Source organism: Crocodylus siamensis, chromosome 2 (assembly GCF_052110815.1).
Source record: "Crocodylus siamensis isolate JL-2025a chromosome 2, ASM5211081v1, whole genome shotgun sequence".
Taxonomy (NCBI): domain Eukaryota; kingdom Metazoa; phylum Chordata; order Crocodylia; family Crocodylidae; genus Crocodylus; species Crocodylus siamensis.
This window is the reverse complement of record NC_143396.1, coordinates 185,104,605-185,132,230: the sequence shown is the minus strand read 5'-3', so window position 1 is coordinate 185,132,230 and position 27,626 is coordinate 185,104,605. Positions and strand designations below refer to the sequence as shown.

The 27,626-nt window shown below is 44.0% G+C and overlaps 2 protein-coding genes across 2 annotated transcripts in view; one reads left to right on the top strand and one right to left on the bottom strand.

Annotated features, from left to right (window-relative positions):
* The window catches only part of USH1C (USH1 protein network component harmonin), a 94,508-nt gene extending 92,690 nt beyond the window's left edge, over window positions 1-1,818 (bottom strand). Inside the window, exon 1 of the mRNA XM_090032570.1 lies at window positions 1,616-1,818. Within this exon, the coding sequence (XP_089888696.1) occupies window positions 1,616-1,651 (36 nt within the window). The 5' untranslated portion in view covers window positions 1,652-1,818. The remainder of the gene's footprint in view (window positions 1-1,615) is intronic.
* A 7,136-nt stretch (window positions 1,819-8,954) lies between these two features.
* OTOG (otogelin) overlaps window positions 8,955-27,626 on the top strand; it is a 206,966-nt gene continuing 188,294 nt past the window's right edge. The window contains exons 1-4 of the mRNA XM_090032569.1: window positions 8,955-9,080; window positions 9,165-9,225; window positions 9,694-9,748; window positions 15,542-15,635. Coding sequence (XP_089888695.1) covers window positions 9,026-9,080; window positions 9,165-9,225; window positions 9,694-9,748; window positions 15,542-15,635 — 265 coding nt within the window. The 5' untranslated portion in view covers window positions 8,955-9,025. The remainder of the gene's footprint in view (window positions 9,081-9,164; window positions 9,226-9,693; window positions 9,749-15,541; window positions 15,636-27,626) is intronic.

Below are 27,626 nucleotides of genomic sequence, written 5' to 3'. Positions count from 1 at the left end.
TTTCATTTCCAGTAATAATAATGATTAAACCCCAAAACATACCCATCTAAAGTAATTTGGCATCTGGCATACATTTGTCTCTTCAATAGAACAAAACATGGGAACAGTATCTGAACTGCGTGATACAAAATTTGTAATTGAAATGGTATATAATTAAAGCAATAGCCCAGATATGCCAGCTTTCAAGATACTGTATGGACCTTTTGGTTTCCTCTAGGAACACAGAGGGAAATGCAAGTAAACTGTTATAACTTCTGCCTGGCAGAAAGGGAGAAAATAATAAAATTACAAAAAATCAAATATAAAATGCATACAACTGATAAGAAACTCAGAGGCTATGTCTGGATATTTTTATTACAGTACCTCAAAAGAGTAAATATACAAAATTCTGAACTAAAAAAACAAACTAATATGTTGGTGTTGTAGGCTGATTTAAGCAAAGGGCTGGATCCTGAATTCCTTATAAAGGTAATATTTACTTGCACATGCATCGCTTTTACTTTCATGCCCAAGATTATTTATAAATGATACATAACATGAAAGAGAATAGGGTAAAAGACCCAAGGTGGTAATTATTGACTCAGAAGCTCAGGCTTTACCTAACCTAACCTAACCCAACCCTGTGCTAAGTGCACACCAGTTAGCGGTGTGGAAATTTTTATTGGACAACTATAGTCAGCCGTAAATTTCAATTGCAAAATGTATCCAGAGCCTTCATTTATGTTGTTGGAGTTGCTTCTCCGTAAAGGTTTCTTCTCGGTCCCTCTACCTCATTTTAAGATATTGCTTCTAAAAGCTTTTAAGATACTTCTCTGCTTAACGATAAAAATATACAGATACATCCAGTTATGTTCTCTCATCAGAAGCTGGGTAAAAAAACCCACCAGTTGCCTAGTAGAGACAATCTTGAAGGAAGGTTGAGGAAAAAGAAAAATCTCAACTGGAAACTTGAGAAAGTCTTTTTCAGCAGAGGCTTCAGGCTGAACTTGCTTACTAAACGCTGGCCTTTATTTTTCAAAAGTGGCTACACACCAAGTAACGGCCTTTCGCCAAGGCTTTGCTTGGGTCGGGGACAAAGCGCCCTGTCGCCCCAAGCGCGCGGCTAGCTTTCTCAAGAGCGTCTGCTGCCGATGGCTGCATGCACCATTGCTCACACAAATGTCAAGGCGGGTCCAAATCCCTTTTGAACATTGCCCTTTAATGCCGCTCTCCCGGAAACAGCTGGGCCGTGGACTTTGGGCCTCGCTTTTCTCTTCCCCTTTTGAGAGCTGGCTGCTACGGCTGCTTCTCTTTCCTTTCCCCGTGAAACAAAGCGGCTTTTGTTCACTAAGGGCAGCTCTTCCCCCTTACGCACCCCAAGGGATGCTTCCCCCACCCCCAGTCTTCTGTTTTCTTTTCTTTACAAGTTCTGGACTGCCCAAGGACAGTTTAAACGCCTGCCCTTTTTTGGGACGAGGATGCTGGGGGCTTGTCAGTGCCTGGCTCCCAGCTCACCTGCCGGGCAGTTCATGGCAGGGCCAAGTTTGGGGGGGGAGGCGCCTTCTCCCGCCCCAGGCAGCGCGGAGGCACAGCCGCACTCCCCCGTGCTTCGCGGAGCGCCCTGCCCGGCCCTTACCTTGTGCCGGAACTCCCGGGCCACCTTGCGCTCCATGCCCGAGGCCGCCGCCGCGCCCGCACCGGCTCCCGGCTCCCGGCTCCCGCGCGCGGGGGGAGGCGGCCGCCGCCAGGGGGAGCGGCGCCAGCGGGCACCTGCCTCCGCCCTCCTGGCCCGCCCCGGCCCGGCGGGCAGCGGGAACCGGGCCCCGCGGGGCTGCGTCCAGGCCGAGCTCCGGAGCCGCCGGGGAGTCCAGCGTGCGCCTCGAGGGGCGCTAACACGTGTCATGGATAGGTTTTAATAGGCTGTCACTAGCCTGATTTGATATGATTAGTGGGGTTTGTAATAAAAGGTGATATATAGTTTATATTTCATATCCTATATATAAATCGCACGCACATACGGACACACAGACATATATACACGCATATGTACACACATACACATAATTAATGTGATTTATATTTCGTATATCAATAGCGTTCACACAAACATATATACCCATGATATATACGGTTATTGTGATGTATATTGAATAGGGTGCGCATCAATAACACATGCACACAAACGTATATATCGTGTATATGTGTGCGTGTGTGTTATCTGTGTGCATTATATTCAATATAAATCATATTAATCACATGTATCGTGTATATAATTGATATGATACACATAAATAACACATGCACAATCATGTATACATGGACATACACATAAATATATACACACATATATACACATAATGTAATGATATATAATATAATTATTTATATTTAATATAATATATGCAAATCACACACAAACATGCACATACATACACATAAATATATATACACATATACATAATGTAACTATATATCATTAATATAAGTAATGATTTATATTTAACATAACATATACATATCTCTCACAAACATACACATACATACACATAAATATATACACACGTATGTACATGTATAACACATATATACATAATGTAATATATATAATCTGATTTATATTTAATAAAATCACACACTCAAACATATATACACATGCACATAAATATACATACATCCATATATGCACAGACACATATATGCACATAGACACATATACACATAACATAATTATATATAATTAATATAATTACGTGTATTTAATATAATATAGAACACAAACACATAATATAATTACATATTAATTATTTATATTTAATATACTCTATAATACACATATACATACAAATATAAATACATACTTACACATAAACATATACACACATATATATGCGCGCGCGCGCGTGTGTGTGTGTGTGTGTGTGTATGTGTGTGTAAAACTACATTTATGCAAAAGGGAAGGATTGTTAAGGTGGTACTTTTTATTGGACCAACTGGCTACGTTTCAGGATAAACTACATATATGGGCCAATAAAAAAAAGAGATCACCCTAAAACATCTTTGCCTCTTGCCTCATTTCTGGACCATAATTTTTTGCCTTACAAAAGGGCAAGGACTATGAATGCTTTGAAAGGATTTCCACATGAGGAGAGACTAAAGAGGCCAGTCTTGTTCACTTTTGAAAGAGAGACAATTGAATGGGGAGGAGGGTTTACAACATATTAAATGGTAAAGAGAAAGTAGATAAGGATTTATCATTTACCCTCTCTCATAAGACACGAACTAAGGGTCACAAAATAAAACTAGAAGGCAGTAAATGTAAAACTAACAGTGTGTAATTAAAGGGTAGACCTAATTTCACACAGCATATAATTGAAGTGTGAGCCACATTGGTACCAGATGTTGCAGAACTTGACAGTTCAGCCAGATTCAAAAAGGGATGGGACAATTTTTGGAAGAAAGGTGTATAAGTAGCTATTGTGCAAGGCAGTTTGGGATATAGCCCCTGAATTAGGACTTCCTAGCCTTTAAATGCTGGAGGCTGCAAGTGAGAGAGGAACAGTGCAAAAAAACCCTGGTTGTACCCAGTTCATTCTCCCTTTCAGCATCTACTCTCTGCCTGTGTGTGACAGGATGCTGGGCTAGAGGGACCATTGCTCGGACCCAATAAATGGCAATTCTTATGTTCTTATGACCATCATGGCTACAACATCACCCTCACACTTCTGTAAAATACATTTGGAAGGTTTGGGTTTTATTTTGTTCTGGGATGTTTTGTTTGTTTTTGGGTTTTTTTAATTTTCCTCTTAGGTTTTAACCTTTTCTTTAGAGTATAGGAAGCCGTGCTTCCAAGCATCTCTCTGCAATCCATAGGAGTATTGTCAGTTCACAATTTGATTGAGAGTCTCCATTTTTTTTAAAGCCCCAGATGCTCAGGTGATTACAGGCAATCTCAGTTTCCATTTAAGGTTTGTATATACAAAGTAGAAGGACTTCTACACCAGGAGCCAAATAAAAATCGCACCCCCCTTTTTTTTTTTATAGTTTTATGCAAATATAGGCCAATCTTAGTAGTAAATGTAGGGAAGAAAGGGTGCTGACTGAAGAGATTGGAATTCTTGGGATTAGCAATATACCAAGAGCACAGCAAACATTGCATGAAAGCTAAGATTCTTCTGTAAAATCATCTCTCTAGGAGCTCGGGTTTTAATCTAACAAATCTCAGGATTCAAGACTTACAAGGCTAAGATCCCCTGATGTGGAGGAGCTCTCACAGGTCACACATTGGACTCTTACACCATCTTCTTGCCAACAGGGGTAGTGGTACATGAGTGTGCAGGTGGACCACGCTGCATTCTGGTTATTTCCCTTGTCAAGGGAAATTTAGGACTGAATATAAATTGATGGGTACCCTACCTCAGTTAAGTACAGAGGATGTTGGTGCTCTCAAGGAATGAGCTAGAGGTCATGTATGAATCAATAGATGAGCTCTGCATAATCTACTGTGTAAAACAAACTGCTTGTAGATCATTTGAATATAAGAAGCATACATTTTTTCTTCCATACAGGAAATCATGACTGTGGCACCTTGTTCTCTGTACTGGTGATAATTAAAGCAATAGCCCAGATATGCCAGCTTTCCATATTAGGAAAGCATCAACTTTCTCTCTCTCCAGAGGTGCACTATTGCCTATGTACTAGTTAAATTGCAATCAGCTCCCACTTGGCTCTAGTGCATCCTGAACCTTTGTCTAGGCCAATGATTCTCAACCAGGGTCTGTGGCCCTGGATGCCAAGCAATGTTAGTACTGTTAGGTGTGAAAACATGATTTACAAGATAAACCCAGAGTTTTCAAATAGAAATTCATAGCACTGAAAACATTCTGACCTGTTGTGGTCTTTCTGAGTTCTTTGTAATAGAAGACTTGCTCTGTTATTTCTTTGTAGTCAAAACATGAGTGAAAACTAAGAACTGGCATTTTCTGAGTCTATTGAGCAGTGCCTTGAAACTATGAAGGGGTTTTCTCCAGTCTAAAAAGGTTGAAAACCACTCATTTAGGGACAAATTTTACCCTTGGAGCCTTAAGGCACCATGGGAAGGAGATTCCTTTGACCCTTTCAGAGTAGGTGGAACTTAAAGGCTCCAAAGGAGTTCTCTGTATTTTTTACATACCAACAGACATAGAGAAAAGTCACTGTGGCTTCCTACACCATTATATTCCGATTTCAATTTGAATATATTATTCATAGCTCAAAAATGGTTTATAAACTTGACAATATTATTATATAGGGAGGTATGTTACCTTGTTTCCAATTTACTGAATGTATCAAGATGCCACCCACCAAGTTATTGGAAGATTAGTTCTCAATAAATCTATCCCCTCTATGTTATGATTAGACTATAAAACAGGAAAGCCTTTGAGGGCACTATGGCAAATATTATCCGGTGCTGACATCAAGTGTCAACAATGGAAACAGCTGAACACGTTTTAAATGTAAGTATAGAAAAAGATAAAATGCATTCAGACCTTCCCAGAAGTCATCCTTAAAATCTGCTCTAAGTAGAGATTCCTCCACAATATAATTTAATTCCCTTGTCTTCTTCTACCAACCCAGAGCATCAGTGGGCACATGCATATCTTCTTCCAAGCTGTCCATGCATAATCATTCCTGGCTCCCCTTTATGTTAAAAAACATAAAACAAGTGTAGAGAGGGGCTCAGTTTAGTGAACTGACTGGCTTTATCATACCCTATAATGAAAAAAAATGAAGGCATTTTAAAATGAAAGGAAAGGGATAAAGGTGGTGGGGATATTTTTTATATAATGTATAACTTAATATAAAATATAAGTATATAATATACATTATTAAAAAAAGTACAACTACTCTGTGGAATTCCCTGCTTCAGATATTATAACAGTAAAGCTTTTAGTAAGAGCATTAGGTATATATACTTTAAATAAAATAATTGTTAACATACTTTAGGGGATACTTTGGCCAGGTAAAGTCAGAAATTATGTCCTTCCTTCATTACAGAACTAGGTATTTATGGAGATTTTAGACCTTCCCTGGATCATCTGATGAAGAACACATCAGAGACAGGATAACAGACTTACTGGACAACTAGTCTGTTGTAGTATGATAGTTTTCATGTTTCTCTGTGCATGAGCACATAAAGCCCATATACAGATCACACAAGTCCACCCACCCACCCACCCCTCTCTCCAAAACAGCATGTTTCCAATCCAGTAATCTTTGTGATGGTCCTGAAGGTTCTGTTATTTCACATATGACTAATATGATGCAGCATTTTTCCCTGTTAGTTTTAGTCACAAATTCATTCCTGGTAGCATAAGTGTAACATATATTCCAAAACACACCTATATGGACTTTAAACCAGTTCTAGAGGTTGTCAGTAACTTGCTGAATTTAGAGAAAAAAATATTAAAAGGTCCAATCGTTTAAGGTGAGGTGTTGGCAACTGATGGCTTGTGGCTGAATTCAGCCCATGGAGCCCCTGGATCTGGGCCACAGGCACGGGGCTTTGGCAGCATTTGGCAGCAGGATCTTCTACCATACCCCAGTGGGGAGATATGGCAGCAGCAGCTGGGTCCTAGCACCCACTTTTGCACCTGCCTCTGACCTGAGCTGGGTCATTCTGGCCTGCAGCCTGAAAAGGTTGCCAGCCATTGTTTTATGCTAACAACTATCTTCAGGTGAACAAAAACTTTTTTACAGTATAGGTGATTACAAAAAAAGATTACACTATTTATTTTGTAGGTATGAAATGGATTCTAATGCTTTCACAGCTTGCTGTTATTTTCAATAGATTTCAAAGTAGCATTTCTGGTGGCTCAGGGAAAATATTTGGTGCATTTGAGGTTCTGCTCTGGACCAAAGTCAATGCATGCTGCCTTAAAAAAAATCTGCTTGAGATTATTTGGATATAACAAAACAACAGAGAAGTTAAAGAGAATAAACTTTTTTCTATCCATCTCTCACACTTTCACTCTCCCCACCACTTACAAAGGGACAGAATTCTTGGTGAAAACATCATTGATTTTCCATCATTTCAGTAGAAATGAAACACTTGTACAGCGAGAAACACAATCCACAGGGACAAATTACAAAGGGAGAAAAGAGATCTTTTTAATGACTTACTGTTAACAGACTTCCCAAAGCAGTCAGAAAAGACCTCTTTTCATCCAAGATAGTTTCTCACCTGGTACTGGCAGCTTCTAAAGCTTGTGTTATAAGATATGCAAACCAGAAGAATGAGGGAGAGGAAGGAGGCAGCCGATGGGAAACGGGGGAGGGAAAGGATAGAAAAGAAGGGAGGGAGACATCAAGGAGGTTTGAGAGGGGAAGGAGGAGGAATGGTAGAGATGGAAGAACAAACAGAGAGAACTAGAAGGGAAGAAAGAAGTAACAGGTAGGAGTGAGGGGAAAGCAGGCCCAAGAAGGATTTCTTCAGAGTGGCAACCAGAGTGTGAGTTTATAAGAAAAGAGAAGGGTTGTCAGAGGTTGTAGAAATCAACCATATCAGTTAGCCCAGGAGCCTGTACTCTCAGTGTTGGTCCTTTTCACATGAGCAAAAGAGAATTCAATTCTATTCAGTGATTGATTTGCAGCTCCAAAACCTATTTCAGTGGTCCCCTTTTATACTGATGCCAGCTATGGCAAATGCTTCCATTAGCCACTGGCACTGCTTGCTGGCTGCTCAGCGTAAGCAAGTGATTCCCTTGAAGCTCGTAGTAACTGATGCCTTAAAATGCCCAACAGCTGTGGTTGGTACTTGTATTTAGTTATTGACAAGGGCAACATTTTGTGTCCTCATCCCCTCATATAGAGTGTGGGAGAGGAGAGCAGAGTTCACAGTCACAACTGCCAGCCTTCTTCATTGTTTCCTACCGATGAGAATTTCCCAGTGTGAGACAAATAGGCATGGGAATAAACTGGAAGAAAAGTTCAGCTGCAGAAACCATGTGCCTAGAGTCACCTCATAGTCATCTTTTCCTTCTCCCTTAGCCTCAGACCTTTTTCCCCCCTACTTCTGTAAACTCTGAAGAGAAACCAGGGTTTGCACAGGGAAGCCGGGTAGAAACCAGCTCTAGAAGTGCTACATCTTGTCAAGCCCTTGCTTTGCAACCGGGTGGCTCTTTTTAGAGCCAGGACAGTTGTTTTTATCATGTCAGAAGTATGTTGCACATGTCGCCTATCTACATTTATTGCGTGATTCACCAGCCCAAGCCACAGTAATAGCCAGAGGGCCTGTAGGAGTGCTCAGACTAGTGGTCCAGGCTCTTCCGCAAACACTGAAACAGGTTACCCAGAGCGGCTGTGAACATGAATGCCACATGCCCCTGGAGGCCAGCGGGCACAGTGAGGTCCTGCAGGTGGTGGTGGTGCTGTCGGTGGCAGCAGTGTGGTGGCGGTAAGCAGGGAGCTCCCACAGGCAGCCGCAGCGCTGTCAGCGGTGGGGTGGCGAGGGCTGACCAGTGGTGTGTGACCACCTGCAGACGCCACCGGCAGTGTCAGTGGTGGCCTGTGGCGATTGCGGACCACCTCCAGACGCCACCGGCAGCCTCAGTGGCACCTTTTCACAGGGGGTGCACGTGTGCCTGCGTGCACCCCCTACGTGTGGCCAATAGCTGTGAAATCTCCATCTGTGGAGGGGCAAACTGAAGCCTTGGCTGGGATGATGCGGTTGGGGCTGGTCCTGCTTGAAGCAGGGGGGTTGGACTAGAGGCCTTCCTCAGGTCCCTGCCAACCCTCGTTTTTGATGAGAAGGCACAAAGCAGGGGAGTAGCGGAGCCCCTTCAAGAGGGTGTCTGTGGCCTCCAAAAAGCAGCGGGGTTTTCCGGAGGGGGGCCAGGGAGAGAGGCGGCCCCGCTGCAGGCGGGCCGGGGGCCGCCGCTTCCTCCTCCTCCTCCCCCGCCCCCGGGAGCGGGCAGGGGCACGGGCAGGGGCAGGCGGAGCTCAGCTCCTCGCCTCAGCCACCTGCGCCCGGCGGGCAGACACACTGCAGCCTGTGCCTGGGGCCGGCCGGATGGCGCCCCGCGTGCTCCTCTACGTCTCGCTCTCCTGCCTCTGGATCTCGCAAGGTGAGGCCGGGGCCGGGGCCGGGGCCGGGGCGGGGGCCGCCCTCTCCCCGCTCCCTCCTGATTAACACCGCTCGTGTCTTGCAGCGCCGGCTTCGTGGGGCGCCGGCCCGCCGCGCCCGCCCGCCGGGGCCCCGGACCTGCCCAGGTAAGAGGCGCGGGTGCCCGCAGCGCGGTGCCAGCCGGGTCCCCTCGTGCCCGGGCAGCACGTCCCGAGAGCCCCGCCAAGAGCAGCACCAGGTCTCCTCTGGTACCACGCCCTCCTCTTCCCCTTCAGCCCAGGGCACAAAGAGCAGGGGAAGGAGGCAGAGAAGGGATTCAGGCACCTTTTTTCTTCCTGCCTCCAGGGATCTGGAGCTGGGTGAAATAGGGGCACCCAAGCGACCCTGGGGGCTTGGTCTTTTTCCGCGGCGGGCATCCCAGAAGGGTGGGAAGGGAAGCTGGAGAAACCCACCTGCAACATGGGAGTGGGCCTGCTAGGGCACAAACCCCTAGTAAAGTGGGAGCGCTGGAGCAGCCACAGGGCTGAAGCGAGGGCTTGGTGTGTTATGCACGAGTAATAAGGGTGCAGATTACCTTTGCAGAACAAACTCAGCCTTGTTCTTCTTTCCCCCAGTACCAGCAGCAGTGCAGGACTCTGGAAAGGAGATCCCAGTGCCCTGGGAAAACAGGTAAGGGGGTGGGGGGGACATTCAAGGGCTCACCCAGGATCTTGTATGCGGCATGTGTTAGGGGAGAATTGCAGTGAGTTACCTGTTCCCTATGAGGAGCTTCCATTTGCTAGGAACTTGGACACCGGTTCATTTTGTCTTAGTGGTAAACGATCTTTGGGAGAAACATTTTTTTTGGACATGAAAGAAACCGTGCGCTCGCTATGGGATGAGAGCTGCCCATCTGAGACCTGTAGGAAAGAGGTTACCATGCACTCTGATTGTCTTTAGTCAGGTTACTTACCATGTGATCCTCTGCCTTTGTGGTTTCTTGTGGCTGATGAAATGAGAGTTTAGGCAATAAGCAAAGGGAAACATTTTCATGGCTCTCTTTAACACACAAAACTTTTTTAAGTGCATCAGGAACAGAGTAGACAGCTTCCTCCACATACTGCTGTGATTAAATGTCTAAAAATGTAGTCTACCTCAAATTAGCGTTTAGCAGCACTTTTTCCTGTTGTTTCCAGTCTGGGATGATGATAAATCCTACCTTGCTTGTTTAGCATATTGTTTATCTATCTAGCCACGTCAGAGAAAGATATTGCAGCCGCAGTTGCTTTAAATGTTTTAGCACATTTTGAAAATTAGGCCAATAACTTGTGCTCAGAAGTGAATTGGCTGTGATTTTTATAGCTCTGCAACCACCCTTAACTACTGGTCTTAAACATTTTATGAACACACTGCAATACTTTTTCAGGATTCATGACTAACAAGAGGAAAGATCTTGTTTCTCGCAAATGAGAAATCTTAAAGAATTTGTATTGGAATGTAGTGTGTAATATTCTGTTCATTGTGACATCATCAGCCAAATACAATTGAGTGATTTCCTTAGGAAATCATAACTAACTTAAACTAAGTAAATTGTTACAATTCCGAAGCTCTAAATTACTGTATTTTTGCGTTTTAAATTCTTTCATAAAATTTGTTTTCCCCTTTTCCTTAAAACGGCCATCCCAGCCCAGTGTCCTAACTAAACTGGGGGAAATTCCAGGGTTATAACCTTTTATTAACAATGCATTGAGATATTTAGAAGTACTGGGAGATATGAGCTTATTTAGCATGTAGAACAAAATCTTGGCAGATCTGAGGTATCCTCACGTTAAGGGAAGCCCACACTGGGCTGGCCCCTTCATCCCTAAACAAAGCAATCTGCTATTTGCAAAACTGCAATTAGCAATTAAATGAAATTAAAACAAATGACCTAACAGCATTAGACTGTTGTAAATCAGTGCTGAATTTTTTTCTTTTTGGCTAACCAGCTATGCTATTTGCTCGCATTGCAATTGCTTTGAGTCTTTTATTTATTTATTTTTACCCTGATTAATAGGAAAAAAAGGTCCCTAGAGTCCACCACCTGCAGGACCTCACTGTGCCTAGAGTGTTTTGCACTCCTTCCTCAGGGCCCCAAAAGAGAATCCGATTCTGTTTCTTCTTTCTCTCTGTTTCTGGAAAAGTTCAGTGGAGAGAAAAATATGCTACACAACCACAAACAGGTAATTAAGTCAGCCACAGATAAGACCAAAGGCTTGTTTTCTCTTTCATTCTTTTTTTTTTTTTTTTTTTTCCTTTTAAGTATTCAGGACATGGTATGAGGCTCTTTTGTTGCCTTCTATGTGAAACTACAGATCATAAATCGCTTGACGCTATCTTTTGTGGGAAATATATTTTTGGCAGATAGACAGCATTCAGTTTTTGAGAACCACACATTGATCAAATTCTATACTAACAGTTCAGTATTTTAAATATCTTCTACTCAGTTTTAGAAATAAGTTGGAATTAAACTTAATCGCGAGGAGGGAATGCTCTGTATAACAAAAATAACTTAATTTGCAGTTTCTCATTAAACTCATCAAAGTATTTTTATGTTGCTGTGATACTCTTTAAAGATGATTTTTCTGTAATCAAACTTCTTAAATAAGCATTAGTACTTTAGAAGATGGGATTTATTTTTGCTGATTTTAATTTTTTTACAAAACTGTAAGCAGGAATGAATCGTTTGAATGCTAGAACTTGTGAACATGAAATATACAAGTGGTAAAATTAAGTACATTTGAAGATTTTATATAGAAATTGTAACTGAACTGTATTTACATTGTTTTTTCCCCAAACCTGGTAACATATTTGAACTGTAAATTATGTAACTTATTAGTAGTGTTGTAAATTCATGTACATAACTGTGAAGTTTTGTTTTATGAAAACTCTTTTGTGTTTGCATGCGGCCTGATGCATGATATTATAGGATTATAATTTATTCTTCAGATTAGATTATTTTGTTCAGGGTGAATAGAGGAAGGAATTGAATGAAATTATTCAGAGTACTATTATATATTTGGAGTAACATGTTACAAATTAAATTTGGCTAGACTAAATTAAGGTTGTAGCTTGATCTTCTAGAGAGTACAGTCATGATTGTAAATCTGCTTTTGACGAGAGGGCTACTTGGGCCATTGTGAAAAAATATAGTCAGTACTTCTAGTTAGTGCTGAAACAGAGATAAGAAATTGTGAGGATGATGTGTCAGGTCTCTTCATCAGATGAAGGCATATTTACTAGATTTTATATTATATGCGAAAATATTTGGTATGCTGTAAAGTAATCAGCATTGTGTGATATATAAAAGTAATCCCTTGCATTAAGAAATTCTGCTGTTCTGTGTTCTTGGGCAGATGACTAAGGCTGGGTTAGTGCCTGCCTGCAATTCAATGCTTTGTGTTAGGGGTGAGGGTGCTCTTAGGATAACATTTCTGAAGAACTTTTAAAACGCCAATTATAATTGTATGCTGCTACTTCCTGCTTTGTTTTTTAACTTCTGCCTTGATTTCAAGCAGTAGCTTTATTATGGAGAATTTTTACTTTAAATATAACTTTTGGCTATACCTGTTAGCTTTGATGCTGGGACTTGATATGTTTTTAAAGGATATAGTACCTTATATGGATACTTCTAAAAGCAGTTTAAAATGCTTCTAAGTTTGAAAGCATGATTTCTACATCAACTGATGTGAAAATACTCTTGTCATAATAGTTTCATAGTCTGTAGGGTCGGAAGGGACCTGAGCAGATCATCTAGTCCGACCCCCTGCCATGGCAGGAAAGAATACTGGGGTCAAATGACCCCAGCAAGATGTTCATCTAACCTCCTCTTAAACACCCCCAGGGTAGGAGCCTGCACCACTTCTCTTGGAAGCTGGTTCCAGACCCCAGCCGCCCTGACCGTGAAGTAGCGCCTCCTGATATCTAACCTAAATCTACCCTCTGCCAGCTTGTGACCGTTATTCCTGGTCACTCCTGGCGGTGCTCGGGGAAACAGTGACCTCCCCAATGCCTGCTGATCCCCCCTGACTAGTTTGTAACAGGCCACTAGATTCCCCCTCAGCCTTCTCTTTTGGAGGCTGAACAGGTTCAGGTCCCGCAGCCTGTCCTCATAGGGCCTGCCCTGCTGTCCCCTGATCCCCCTGGTGGGGGGGCAATGACATGCTGGTGCTCTGCCCCAGCCCATTCTGTTGTCTTTCACAAGGCACACTCCCCGCCCCCACCCCCCCATCCCTGCTGCTGTCCCTCACTCCAGATGCACTGACCCCAGCCTTTCTGAACTTGAAAAGAAAGTAGTTGGTCATGTTGAACACTTATTTCCTGTAAGTTTTGGTAGAGGAAATGGTCTTAAACTAACAGGTCTGATGATGTTTGTCTTGTATTACTGTATTCTGAAGACTGATAACATATATCATTATGGAATCTCAGTGTTTTTGTTTAATTCTTTGTGAACCTTACATTGCCTTGGAACTTAGAAAATCCAAATCACATTTTCAGAAGCAGTCTATAAAATTGGCTCTGATATTTTGTGCAAAGAGCTATGAAAAATGTTGCATGAATGTGAGACTTTTTTAATACATTCAGTAGTTGGGCATTTACCTGCAATATTTAATTTAATTTAAAATTCAGTTTTCCTATGTGACTCTAAACGTTTGCACTGTCAAGAAGAAAGGAGGAAAATAAAGGCATGATAAGGGAGTCTGGATTGAAACTATTTTGGTAAAATGTTCCTAAAGAATGTCTTTAAATTTTCTAGAAACTGTCAGATGAATGATTGCCAAGGCTGAAATTTTAGACACTGTACACTTAAGTTATTTTTAAAAATGCCAACATGAACTTTTATCGCTGGAATCAGTCCAGTCAAGCAAACTAATGTGGTTGGGGGAGAAATAGAGATGAACGCTGAAAGAATATAAAATGTGATAAGGGCATTACAAGAGTCAAGGAATGTTTTTTAAAAAGAAAGAAAAACACATGGGATGGAGGGTTTTCAACAAAGGAGGACACACAAGTTGAATGCACTGGCAAAACTGGGAGACACAAAGGCAATTTACTGAGGAAAGGAAAAAGAATAAGATTATAATGTACCTAATTCATAGTAGCTTCCAGGTGATTTATCAGTGAAAAACAAGGTACCCAAGAAGGCTTTGCTACCAAGTGGAGGAGACATAGGAAATGCTTTGGAGAAAGGAATTATAGGAGAACTTGGCAGTAACTTGGAACAGTATGTGGTCAAATCATGGGACAGGCAAGAGGTGATTAAAAGGAAGATGATGGGATACTTCTAATGCTAACCCTAGGGTCTACTGAAGGTAGTGGAAAGACTTCCATTTGATAGTGTAATCAGCATAATTTTGTTTTAGGAGTACTGCATTCATACATCAGTAAAATAAGTTTGCAGTAGCTGATATTCTGGGTTTGGATTTCTTTGGTGGTGGTGATAATTTCCAAATCAGGAGAATGTTAGTATTGAGGCTAAGAGTACAGACATTCAGAAAGCCTGAAGTAGAATCTATCTAAGCTATTCAGGTTTCTCTAAGCTGCATAAATTAGATTGGGAGTGAATGGAAAGTACATTTGCCCTTCAGTGAGGGGGAGGCAAGCAGATGCCTGCACTGGGTAAGGCCAGAAGTTCGAGGGCACTTGCTATTCCCCCTTCCACACCCCCCACCCTCCAACCTCTCCTGGCTGACAGGCACATGTAGGATGCAAGGCTGGGGAGCTGAGGCTTTGGTGCCTCAGAACTGTGACAGCCTGGGGGCTGGGCCAGCCTGGCTTGGCTGGAGCAGATGAGTGCAGGCCAAAGCTAGCTCACCTGTCCTATGTGGGGGTGTTATTGGGGACTGCAATGGTGCTTGGGATGCTGGGGACTGTGACGTAACTTGAATCAGGGTGGTCCGGAACAGAAGTTTGATAGACCAGTCTAACCTAAATTGACTAAATCTGATACCACATCCATCCAGTTCTATCGTAAACCAGGTTCTGCCATTTTTGAACTCGTCTATGTGCAATGAACTTCTGTGCTGTTACAGGTTTAGGTTGGTTTCTGATCACTTATACTAGCTTATGTGTAATTTCTGAACTTAGCCTGTGTGTCTTTCTTTAAATATGTGTTTGGGTGCAGCGGTGGTAATTGTTGTGAGATGTGGAAGTATCTGAACACACATAGCTTTTGTAGCTCTCATTTGTGTTTTGGTCAGTTTAGCTAGGTTTTGAAATTGTGGCTGATAGATCTGTTGTGCTGTGGGACTTCATGTAAGAGCCCTTTGTTTCTCTCATTTTGACCTACTATAAATTTGTTGGCACAATATGGCTTTTTGCTATTTGACTACTTGGTCATCAAGAAGGTAGGGATTCTGCTGATAAGGTCATTGTTCATATCTTAAATCTAGTATAATAAACTGAACATTAATATGTGTGTGTTTGTTCCTTTATTTTGTAAAGGAAGCTGGAACATCAGTTTATGGCTCTTCATCTACAACAGCCTCATCTTGGGAAAGAGAGAGAAGATTTCATAGTGTGAAATGTGAACCACCCAGTAAGTTCCTTATTGTTTTTACACTTCATGATATAACTCAATATGAGCATTTTAAGTGTGATGTTGGTAAACAGACTGTAAACTAAAAAAAAAATTGTATGGTGTTTCACATTGTAGTCTGACTTGATGGGTGGTTAGGTGCCACTGAAATGTAACTGTTGATCCTATGGACTGAAATGGGTTTTAACTTTCACTTGGCTTTGGTTTAACACTTTTGAAAGGCTGTCTCTAACTAGTTGTTTTGGGGAATATTTTACTTCATACCTGACACATTTTTGAGCCTTTTTTTTTTCTTTGCAGAAAAGGATTTTTCTGGTCTTTTAATATAGTGCAATTTGAACAGAAATTGCTACAGTCCCTTGCAAGAAGACAAACCAGTTTTAAATCTGCTGTTCTGTCCTTGATACTTGTTTAAAATAGCTTCTATTGTGATCTAATCGGAAAAAGCAGCAATAAAAAAGTGAAGACTACATATGCACATGGCCATGTATATGCTATGCGCATGATGTGCATATGCTGCATATGATCATGTATTTTGAATTTAATGTGAGCAGAGAACTGTGGCTACATGGAACCACCACAGTGACTTCAGTAAGGCTTCTTTTGGGTGCAGTAATTTTTTTCCCATGGTATTAGAGGATCAAATCCAGGAGGACGTCAAGATCTTGGGTAAAATTTTCAAGTGGTCTTAGTGACCTAGTAGAAACCACAATGCAGAAGGCAAGACAGTAGAACAAATGTCTGTGAAATCGCCACTCATAGTGTTGTACCTGTAGTTCCTCTGTGTAGAAGCAGTGAATTGAAATGTCTTTGATTTAACAAAAAAAAAAAGTGGTTATACTAAAACTTTTGATTAGATACTTGGCTAAAAGAGGGAAATTTGGTCATGTAGACAAGCTCTTAGGAACATTAATGTAATTTAAAAAAAATGGCTTAGGCTTTGGTAGGCCCTAGTCTTGGCAGTAGTAAAAGTACTATATTTCTTTGCAAAGATCAGTTGATTGTGGGTTGCTTACAGTAAAGTTGCTCTCATAATTGAGACTTCTCTACACAGAACATTATTCCTAGTTATCTCTTCCTGTTAAACTCATTGTATGGATGTTCTAGTTCCAGAAGATTTGGTATATACAGAGCATATGTGGAATTAGTATAGGATTTTCTGAGAGCTTGCTTATTTGGGATGGTCCAAAGCTGCTTTGATGTTGACCCTGATCAGTAACGTGAGCCTTTCAAACTTATGCCAATAAATCCAGTACAGCAAACTTCCTAAACACTGAGAAGGGGGAATTTTCTGGGTTATATTGTCTACCTACAACTTCTGTGGACTCCAGTGGGAAGGGAAGCCATTTAGCTTTTAAAAGGGTTGAGCTCGTCATGGATGAAGTTGATTGCAGGCTTAGTGGCTGCCATTACATACAAATTCAGGGAATTTTGTCTGCTGACACCAGTGGTCAAAGTATTCTTTATTAAAGTCTTAATGGATTTATGCATGGTTTAAATGCTAATATTGTGACTAACATTTTTATTTTATTTTATTTTACTTTATATTCTCTTTTTGGGGAGTCTTTTATAGCACCTGTTGATCTTCCTGTTTGTTTTAGCTGGGTTTGTGTGTGTGCAGCCTTACCTAGTAAATCTTTATTGTACCAGCAGCTGTGGCACATCTGTCTTGTTAACCTTAGGGATGTCAGCCAAATCCTCAACAGAAAGGTAATTTGTTCTTTTCCCTCTTTCACAGTGCAGCATTTGGTTTTGGAAATGCTGTTTCCAAAGACCAGTGTGTTAATTGGGCATCAGCAGAAGAAATATGTTCTAGTTAGGATCTTTGTAAAGGAGGAAGTTCTTGTAAGACTCTTAATCAAGTCCCTTTTCATTAGAATAGGCTAGAAAAGAAAAATTATATCCCGTGAAGCTGAGAACTTTGACATGTTTTTATCCCATGTCAGATTGAAAAGTCACTTCCAAAAATTTTCATGGAATGAAATATCCACCCTTATTGCAGTAAACTGTTATGAAATAAAATGCACATTTTATTTAGAGGGGTAACAAACAATGTGGTCAGGTGCTGGGAGCAGCTGTTGCACACAGAGGCCGTGGCATCTTCCATAGTTATAGTTTCATAGTAGCTAGAGTCGGAAGGGACCTAGGTAGATCATCTAGTCCGACCCCCTGCCTTAGCAGGAAAGAGCACCGGGGTCAGATGACCCCGGCAAGGTGCTCATCTAACTTCCTTTTAAAAATCCCCAGGCTCGGAGCCTGCACCACTTCCCCTGGAAGCTGGTTCCAGGCCCTAGCCACCCTGACTGTGAAGTAGCGCCTCCTAATATCTAATCTAAACTTACCCTCCGCCAGTTTGTGACCGTTATTCCTGGTCACTCCTGGCAGAGCACGGGGGAACAGGGACTCCCCCAATACCTGCTGATCCCCCCTGACCAGTTTGTAGCAGGCCACAAGGTCCCCCCTTAGCCTTCTCTTGTGGAGGCTAAACAGGTTCAGGTCCCGTAGCCTATCCTCATAAGGCCTGCCCTGCTGACCCCTGATCATACGAGTGGCCCTCCTCTGAACTCTTTCCATATTGTCCACGTCCCTCTTGAAGTGTGGCGCCCAGAACTGGACGCAGTACTCCAGCTGCGGCCTGACCAGTGCCGCATAGAGGGGGAGGATCACCTCCCTGGACCTGCTCGAGATGCATCTGTGGATGCATGATAGGGTACGATTGGCCTTCTTGACTGCCTCCCCACACTGCCGGCCCAAGTTCATCGTGGAGTCAATGACGACTCCAAGATCCTTTTCCGTCTCCGTGCTGGCAAGAGGAGAGTTCCCCAACCTGTAAGTGTGGTGCCGGTTCTTCCTCCCCATGTGCAACACCTTGCACTTATCAGTGTTAAACCCCATCCTATTCTCATCCGCCCACCGTTGCAACCTGTCAAGGTCAGCTTGTAGCCTATTGCACCCTTCTAGTGCACCCACATCCCCCCACATCTTAGTGTCATCAGCAAACTTGAACAGGGTGCTTTCTACCCCCTCATCCAAGTCACTGATGAAGATGTTGAACAGTGCAGGCCCGAGGACCGAGCCCTGCGGAACCCCACTGCCCACATCCTTCCAGGTCGAGAAGAACCCATCCACTACCACCCTCTGGGTGCGGCCCTCCAACCAGTTGGCGACCCATTTGACCGTGTGGGCATCGACACCACAGTCTCTCAGCTTTTTGATGAGGACAGGGTGAGAGACAGTGTCGAAAGCCTTCCGGAAGTCCAAAAAGACTACATCCACAGCAACCCCTGCGTCTAATGATTTGGTGACCTGATCGTAAAAGGCCACCAGGTTGGTCTGACAAGACCTGCCACTGATAAACCCATGTTGGTTGCCCCTGAGCATGCATTCCCCCGCAAGGCCCTCCTGGATGTGTGCCAGGATAATTTTTTCAAAGAGCTTACCCGGGATTGAGGTCAGACTAACTGGCCTGTAATTTCCCGGGTCCTCTTTTTTTCCCTTTTTGAAGATAGGGACCACATTGGCCCTCTTCCAGTCCTCCGGCACCTCGCCAGAGCACCACGAGTGCTCATAGAGCCGTGCCAGGGGTCCCGCAATGACCTCAGCCAGTTCCTGTAGAACCCTAGGGTGAAGATCGTCCGGACCAGCGGACTTGAACACGTCCAGCTTCTCCAGAAGTACCCTAACTAACTCCTCGCTAACCCTTGGCCCAGGCGTGTCTCTCTCGGGGCCCGAGGGGGGCCCAGCAGGGAGGTGGCTGAACTGGTCCCTACTTAGGAAGACAGAGGCAAAGAAATCGTTAAATATGTTAGCTTTGTCATCTGGCGTGATGACTAAGTTGCCCATCGTGTCCTGCAGGGGCCCCACATTACCCGGGACCCTCTTTTTACCCCCTATGTATTTGAAGAAGGACTTCTTATTGTCCTTAATCCGGGAAGCTAGTCCTATCTCCAACTCTGCCTTGGCCCTCCTGACTGCCCCCCTACATCCTCGGGCGACTATAACATAGTCCTTCTTGGCGATGACCCCATCTCTCCATTGGGTATATGCCTCCCTTTTAGCAAGGAGACATTCCCGGATGCTCTTAGTGAGCCATGGGGGTTTATGTGCCCTCCTGCTCCCTTTGACCCTTGTTGGGATTACCTCCCTTTGGGCATGGAGGATCGTCTCCTTAAGGAGCAACCACTCACCTTCGACATCTGATTCCCTTCCCCTCTGGGTCCTCAGCGCTTCCCCAACTATCCTCCTTAGCTTGTTGAAGTCAGCCCTCCTAAAGTCTAGGGCTGTTGCCTTGCTGCAGCCCTTTGCCACCTTACGCTGGATGGTGAATTCCAGCAAGCGATGATCACTGTCTCCCAGGTGGCCCATCACCCGCAGCCCCCTCACCAGGTCATCACCCGTGGCCAGCACTAGGTCCAACAAGGCGTCTCCCCTGGTGGGGCTGTGCACCTCCTGGGTTAGATGGAGGTCCTGCAGTCTGGCTAAGAACCGACGTGAGCGATCAGACTTGGCTGACTGCTCCTCCCAGCAGATGTCTGGGAAGTTTAGGTCCCCCATGATGACCACATCCTTAGCCCTCACTGCCTCTGTAAGCTGACCTAAGAATTCCAGGTCGAGCTCTTCTCCCTGGTTGGGAGGTCTATAGTAGACTCCCACCGTTAAGTCTCTCTCCCCTGGACTGCCTTTTACTCTAACCCAGAGCACCTCAGAGTGCCCCCCCTCTACCCCCATGCTAATTAACGAGGAAGTATATTCCTCCTTGATGTAGAGTGCTACTCCTCCACCTTTCCTTCCTATCCTGTCCTTCCTGTATAGCCTATAGCCCTTGACACTCACCGCCCAGTCATGCGATGAGTCCCACCACGTTTCTGTGATCCCTACTATGTCAGGGCTGGTGACAGCTAGGAGGAGGGCGAGTTCCTCCTGCTTCTTCCCCATACTTCGAGCATTCGTGTAGAGGCATTTGAGGCCTTCAGCGGTTGTGCCCACTGACCCCCTAGTCTCAGCAATGCCCCGTCCCCTATCGCTTACCTGTTTCTCCGTTTTGACCATTGGTCTGGGCTCGCTGGCTGTTGCTGGGCCTGGTATGTCATCGTCTCCTCCGCCCTCATCTTCCCCCTCCCCCGACGAGCCTAGTTTAAAGCCCGCCGAAGGAGGTTCACCAACCTGGAAGAGAACACACGCTTACCTTTAGGGGAAAGGTGGAGCCCATCCCATCCCAGCATGTCTCTCATCACGATGTGCCGGTCATGGCTGAGGAAGCCAAAGCCCGCCTCGAAGCACCATTCCTGTAGCCTCCAGTTGGTCTCCGCAATGCACATCTCGTGACGTCTGCCGCGTCCGCTCACTGGCAGGATGGAAGAGAAGACCGCCTGTGCGCCCATCTCCCTCAGCACGCCTCCCAGAGCATGGTAGTCCTCCATCAGGCGATCAGGGGCTCTCCTGGCCGCATCGTTAGTACCCACATGGACAAGGACCATGGGGTAATAATCGGAGGGCTGGATGATGGATGATGGACTGGAGCATCCCCTTCACATCCTGAATCTTCGCTCCGGGCAGGCAGTATACCTCACGTGCCAACACCAGCACAATTACACACGTGTGGCAGTAGCTGGTTCCTCTCCTGTCTCCCAAGTCTGTGCCCAGAGCAGCTTCCCCAGTTGCCCCTCCGTGGTTATGCCATAGATTTTTTTTGTAATGTTTTTCCTAATATTATCGGCCGAAACAGCATTTTCTGATGGAAACCTATTCTACTGAAACCTTCCTAACCTGATTTAGTATTTAGGCACCCTAAGATGCAGATAGGTGCATAAATACCTTCAGAAATCAGTCCTTAAATTTCTTTGTTTTGTCTAATTGCCAGTGACCAATAGGCTTTCCATTCCAGGGCTGTTGGCCTTCCTCTTCAAGCACCCATTGCAAGGTGTGCCACAGATCTCAATAACATGCAACCCACCTCCACAAAAATTGGGGAAATTCAGACTTTGGAATGTCAGTGTGGTTCTGTCTTTAGTGACAAGTTATTTCATGGTATAATTTCATACTTTCAAATCTTGAAAGCAAATGTCATGTGCAAATTCTACAGAAAAATTCATGAGACAAATGAAGGAAGGGGAGATAGGAAAAGGAATTGGTTAAACCATCTGTCATAGGTGGTGGTGTGAAATCTGAATACCACCATCCAAGAGAAGATGAGTATTTAAGTTATCCCCTCTGGTAGGAACTTGATGGACTATTTATTTGATGTCTGCCTGGTAAAAACAGCTGAATTCTCTGTTAATAAAAAGGACTGATGACTGGTTTAAAAAAGGAGAGAAACCAGTCCAGAAGTATTGAGAAATGAGAGAGGCTTTAAATGGTGTACTCCTGACCTACTGCATAATCTAAGCAACCTAATCCTAAAGTATACAGTTGGCTAGTGACAAATGGGGTTGTCCAGTTGTCGCCAAGAATGGTTTTTCTCCGATATGTTCCAATGTGAGGAGGACAATAGAGGCAGGCACGTGGTTTCGTAAGAGAAGGTAAAAGAAAGAAACCTAGCCTTACCTACAGCATAAGTAAAAATGTAACCCTATGCAAACAGGGAGCTTAAGACCTTCATACCAGTGATATTCCCTTGTAAATCCTTTAGAGTGCATAGACTTGATCCTGGGCCTATACCCCAGGATGAATTTTACATCTGAAAATCTAAGTTCAGGTGTCATATTCAGTCTCTTTCACTAGTGCCTCATCCTGATATATTTTATTTAGGAAACTGCCTGTTGTTTATATTTTTATCAGCATAGCTCCATTGGTGACTATACCAGTGCAGCAAAGGAGTCTCATTGCCTCTAGTATTTTCACCTGTGCCTCCTAGGATCTGCTGGGAGCAGGACTAGATAACTGAGTGTTGTTTTCCCTTGCCAAAGCAGGTATACTTCTAAAGGGTTAATCCTACTTTCACCTCTTTTATTCCACCTTGAGCTGGAGTTTTGTGTGGTTAACTGCGCTGAAAGAAAAACTGCAATATCTTGTCACTAAACCTTATAGAAAGATGGCTACCTTGAGTTACCTGCCTTTTGGCAAAGAAGGTACAGCCATGATGCTATGAAGGATAGTAGTCTCCTCAGAGTAGTTCCCTGCACTTTCAGTGTTTGCTGTAATCACTGAGGTCAAATCAGTAGATCGGGTCCCAAACAAGTTCAGTCTTTAGACCTCATATGCTCAAGGAGGGCTGTGCACCTGTCTTGGGTGCTAAGTGTGACAGCTTCTCAAAACTCTCTTGGTAGGACTGGGAGGCAGGCTTGTTAACCTCCTTTTGGCCAGAGGGAGGTTGGCCCTGATTCAGATTCAGGATCAGGTTACTTGTTGCAATTTGTCTCCTCTTCTGTGAACAGGGAAGACACAGCCTATTTGACCTCTGTCCTTGGATTGGCATCTGCACAAGAGCAGAGAAACATGCCGTACCTTTATAAAATGTAAGGCATTGTTCAGTATGGAAATTACTACATATACAGACTCTGAGCATTTTTTATCTCAAGATGAGTATTGGCTCCCCATTCAACCTCAGTGGTAAGACATCTGCTTAAAGGCCCTTCTTCTGCATGTCTGTGAGAGCTCTTATGCACAGACTTTCATCCTCCACCATTTACTATGTAGGTAGATTGAAATGTTTTCCTTAGACTACAGTACTGCATACCTACTTTACATATAGCTGGCAAGTGATCTGTCTGTCCACTAGATCAGGAGTGTCCAACTAATCTGGTCCCACAGGCTGGATGAGTAGCACAGGGATGGTCCATGGGCTGGACTGAGCCCACAGATCTCCCTATTCTTCCTCCCAGCATGCCTGATCTAGCACAGATGGTGTCTGCCTGGGCCAGTCCAGGATGCTGGCCTGAGTGAGCTCTACTCTACAGGGGGATCTGACTGGGACTTGGACTCAGCTCTAGTGAGTGCTGCTGACAGTGCACATCCCTGGCACTGTGCATGGGGATGGTCTTGTGCAGCAAAAGGGGCAGCACCAGAGGCTGGATTATTGGGCCTTGTGGGCTGTATGTTTGACACCCCTGCACTAGATAATCTGCTTTTTAAATGGCTAATTTCAGTAATGCATCATAAAACAGGTATCCTACTTTGAAACAAAAAGCACCATGGAATTTCCATTATAGAATGATTTGAGTGCCAAGGAAGTGACATGGGTGTAGGTTGTGGCCATATTGGTCTAAGGACATAGGCAGATAAGATTCTTTGGGTGAATCTGATATCCTTTATTAGACCAGTTTAAACAGTTGGAAAAAAAATTTTAAGCAAGCTTTCGGGTTCAAAACCCTTTGCCAGGGTGAGGAAGCTTCAGCACTTGGTGTGTTCTCTTCCTGGATGGAATGAAAAGTAAAGAAGCCAGAGGCTGGTCTGGTGTGCATACAAGACAGGCAGTGAGTGAAGATGTAAACTGAGGAGTCAGTGGGTGAGAGACAGGCTGGGTGGGGCTAGGGGGAGGGAAAGGGGATGAATAGTGGAGAGGTACCTGGGGAGTCAGATGTCAGGCAGGTTGTGTCATAAATCCAGTGTCTATTTAGTCCATGATTTTTAGTATCCAGGAGGTTAATGAAATGAAGTTCAGAGGCTCATCTCTGGGAAGTGTTTTGTAAATTCCCTATTAGAACTGAGAGATTGGAGAGAGAGTGAAGTGCCATTTTTTTCTCTACCCCCAAAGAAAGTTTTCTTCATTGCATTAGAACAGATCGGAATATTTAACATTTAGATTGTGTCCTAAGACCAACATGGCTACAACCTACACCCCTGTAAGATTTAGATTGTGATTTATCTTTATGGATTCTTACATAGCTGTCTAAACCTCCAAACCACATGTTGGGGCTTCCTAAACTTTATTTTCAGTAGAAAGCACTTGTGCTAAATTTTCAATATGCTTCATCTCTAAAATAATTTCAGTAAGAAACATGAGATTGTAGTTCCATTTTATAATGCCTTTGTTCATGCATTTGAAATACTCTGAATCTTGGAATGCTTCAAATTTGTCACTGTGCAGATGTGTGTCTTCCTCTACCACTCCCCTTTCCAAGTGCACACCTCTGCAGCCAGTTTGATGCAGTGGCTCTACTCTCTAGCCAGGGATAGATAAGAGAATTGATGGTTAACTGTAACATTGCTTATAACATGCAATATCTAACCCAGTGTTTGCTATCTGATGCCTTTTCAAAAGACAAAGATTTTTCTCAACTTTCTCATTGCATATATTTTTTTGGTTTTGTTTTTCAAAGAAGGGTGTATTTTTATTGGTGAAAGGAAGGTGTATTTTCTTTTCAAAACAATTAAAACATGTTGATTTACAACTAAGTACAGTTTTTATAGTAGGTTTGGTACATCTTTCCTAGGCATACAAACTATCATATCTATAATTTAAAATATATATATTGCTTAACATATTTGGATTCTTAACATATGTTTGTTGCACTATTTACATTTCGTATCATGTGGTGTTCTTTTTTCCAGTGGCACAGCAATTTTTTGAAAAGATTCCCAAATAGGTTTTTCTTTACCTTTTTTTGGTGACCTTCAGCCATAGCAGTTTTCAGGTGTTGAAACTGAAACTAGTCTACCCTTCACAGCATGTTGTTCTTTTTCCTACACTGTCTGTCTTGAGTCCAGCATTGGTCTTTTCTGCTGGACACAGTGCTCTTTGCTGTTTTCTCTCCCTCTTCAATGCAAAAAAATTAACAGCAGAGACTCCTTCTCCCAGTGACATAACCCACCACACTTCTCTTACCCCTTCTCAACATCCAAAATAAAACAACAGTCCATGATTTCTGCTGTTGTAACCCCTTGACCTTGTACACTGCAGTATTTTAGTTTAGAGACCCAGATGGAACCCTTAAGAAACTAATATTTACATCTCTGTACATATGCAAAGAGACCAAGAAAGGATGGAGGATGGGATTCACCTCCAAGGAGGATTATTCTGCACTGGTCTGGTCCTGCAGGGAGCAAACCAGGAGAGCCAAGGCTGCAACTGAACTCCAGCTAGCTTCAAGGACAATAAAAAGTTTTTTTTCAGATATGTGGGGAGCCAGAGGAAAAGCAAGGGCAACACTGGACCCCTGCTGAACCAGATGGGACAACTGACGCCCAGGAGAAAGCCAACCTATCAAATGGGTACTTTGCATTGGTCTTTCATCAGTCCCATGGGATGCCCACGCCTGCTATGGGACAGGGAGGTCTGGGTGAGGGAACGAACACCTTGAGAGGCTGGATACCTTCAAGTCAGCTGGCCCTGACAATCTACACCCCAGGATACTTTAGGAACTGGCGAGCATCGTAGCCCAGCCCCTGGCACGGATCTTTGAAAACTCCTGGCGCTCTGGTGTAGTGCCCACAGACTGGAAGAACGCCAATGTGGTGCCTGTCTTCAAGAAAGGGAGGAGAGTGGATCTGGCTAACTATAGGCCCATCACCCTGACTTGTATCCCGGGGAAGACCTTAGAAAAGTTTATTGAAGTGGACATCCTTAATGGGCTGGCTGACGCCAGCGTCCTGAGGATAGCCAGCATGGGTTTGTTGTGGGTAGGTCTTGCTTGACCAATCTCATTTCCTTCTATGACCAGGTGACCTATGACCTGGACAAGGGAGAAGAGATTGATGTCATATATCTTGACTTCAAAAAAGCCTTCAACCTGGTATCCCATGATCACCTCTTGGCGAAACTGGCCAGTTGTGGCTTTGGGTCCACCATGATCCGCTGGCTGGGAAATTGGCTCCATGGTCAGACTCAGAGGGTAGTAATAGACGGAAGTCACTCATCATGGTGTCCTGTGACCAGTGGGGTCCCCCAAGGCTCTGTTCTTGGACCCATATTGTTCAACATCTTCATTAATGATGTGGACATTGGAGTCAGGAGTGGACTGGCCAAGTTCGCTGATGACACCAAAATTTGGGGTAAAGCATCCACACCAGAAGACAGGAGGGCGATCTAGGCTGACCTGGACAGGCTCAGCAAACGGGCGGACGAGAACCTGATGGTGTTTAACACCGAAAAATGCGAGGTTCTCCACCTTTGGAAGAAAAACCTGCAGCATCCTTATAGGCTTGGCAGTGCTATGCTGGCTAGCGCTATGGAAGAAAGAGACTTGGGGGTCATCATTGACCACAAGATGAACATGAGCCTGCAATGTGATGCTGCGGCTAGTAAAGCGACCAAAATGCTGGCGTGCATCCATAGATGCTTCTCAAGCAAATCCCGGGTCGTCATTCACCTCTTGTACTCGGCCTTTGTGAAGCCGCAGCTTTAGTACTGTGTCCAGTTTTGGGCTCCATAATTCAAAAAGGATGTGGAGAAGCTTGAGAGGGTCCAGAGAAGAGCCACACACATGATCAGAGGTCAGGAAAACAGACCTTATGACAACAGGCTGAAAGCCATGGGGCTCTTTAGCCTGGAAAAGCGCAGGCTCAGGAGTGATCTGATGGCCACCTATAAGTTTATTGGGGTGACCACCAGGATCTGGGGGAACGTTAGTTCACCTGAGTGCCCCAAGGGATGATGAGGTCGAACGGTCACAAACTCCTGCAAGACCGTTTCAGGCTGGACATAAGGAAGAATTTCTTTACTGTCCGAGCCCCCAAGGTCTGGAATAGGCTGCCATCGGAGGTGGTTCAAGCACCTACACTGAACACCTTCAAGAGTAAATTGGATGCTTATCTTGCTGGGATCCTATGACCCCAGCAGACTTCCTGTCCTTTGGGCGGGGGGCTGGACTCGATGATCTTCCGAGGTCCCTTCCAGCCCTAATGTCTATGAAGTCTATGAAAGGCCATTCAGCTGAGGTATTCAAAACCAGTCAGAAGCAGGGCATTGGCAATTACTGAGCAGATATTGGCAATTACTGAGCAGATAGTTGGCTTTCCATGAACTGGAGAATAAGCCTTCATTATGGGTATAAAATCATAAATATTAATAATTTGAGAGCTGAGCAAATGGGAGCTCAGGCAGAGAGAATAAAC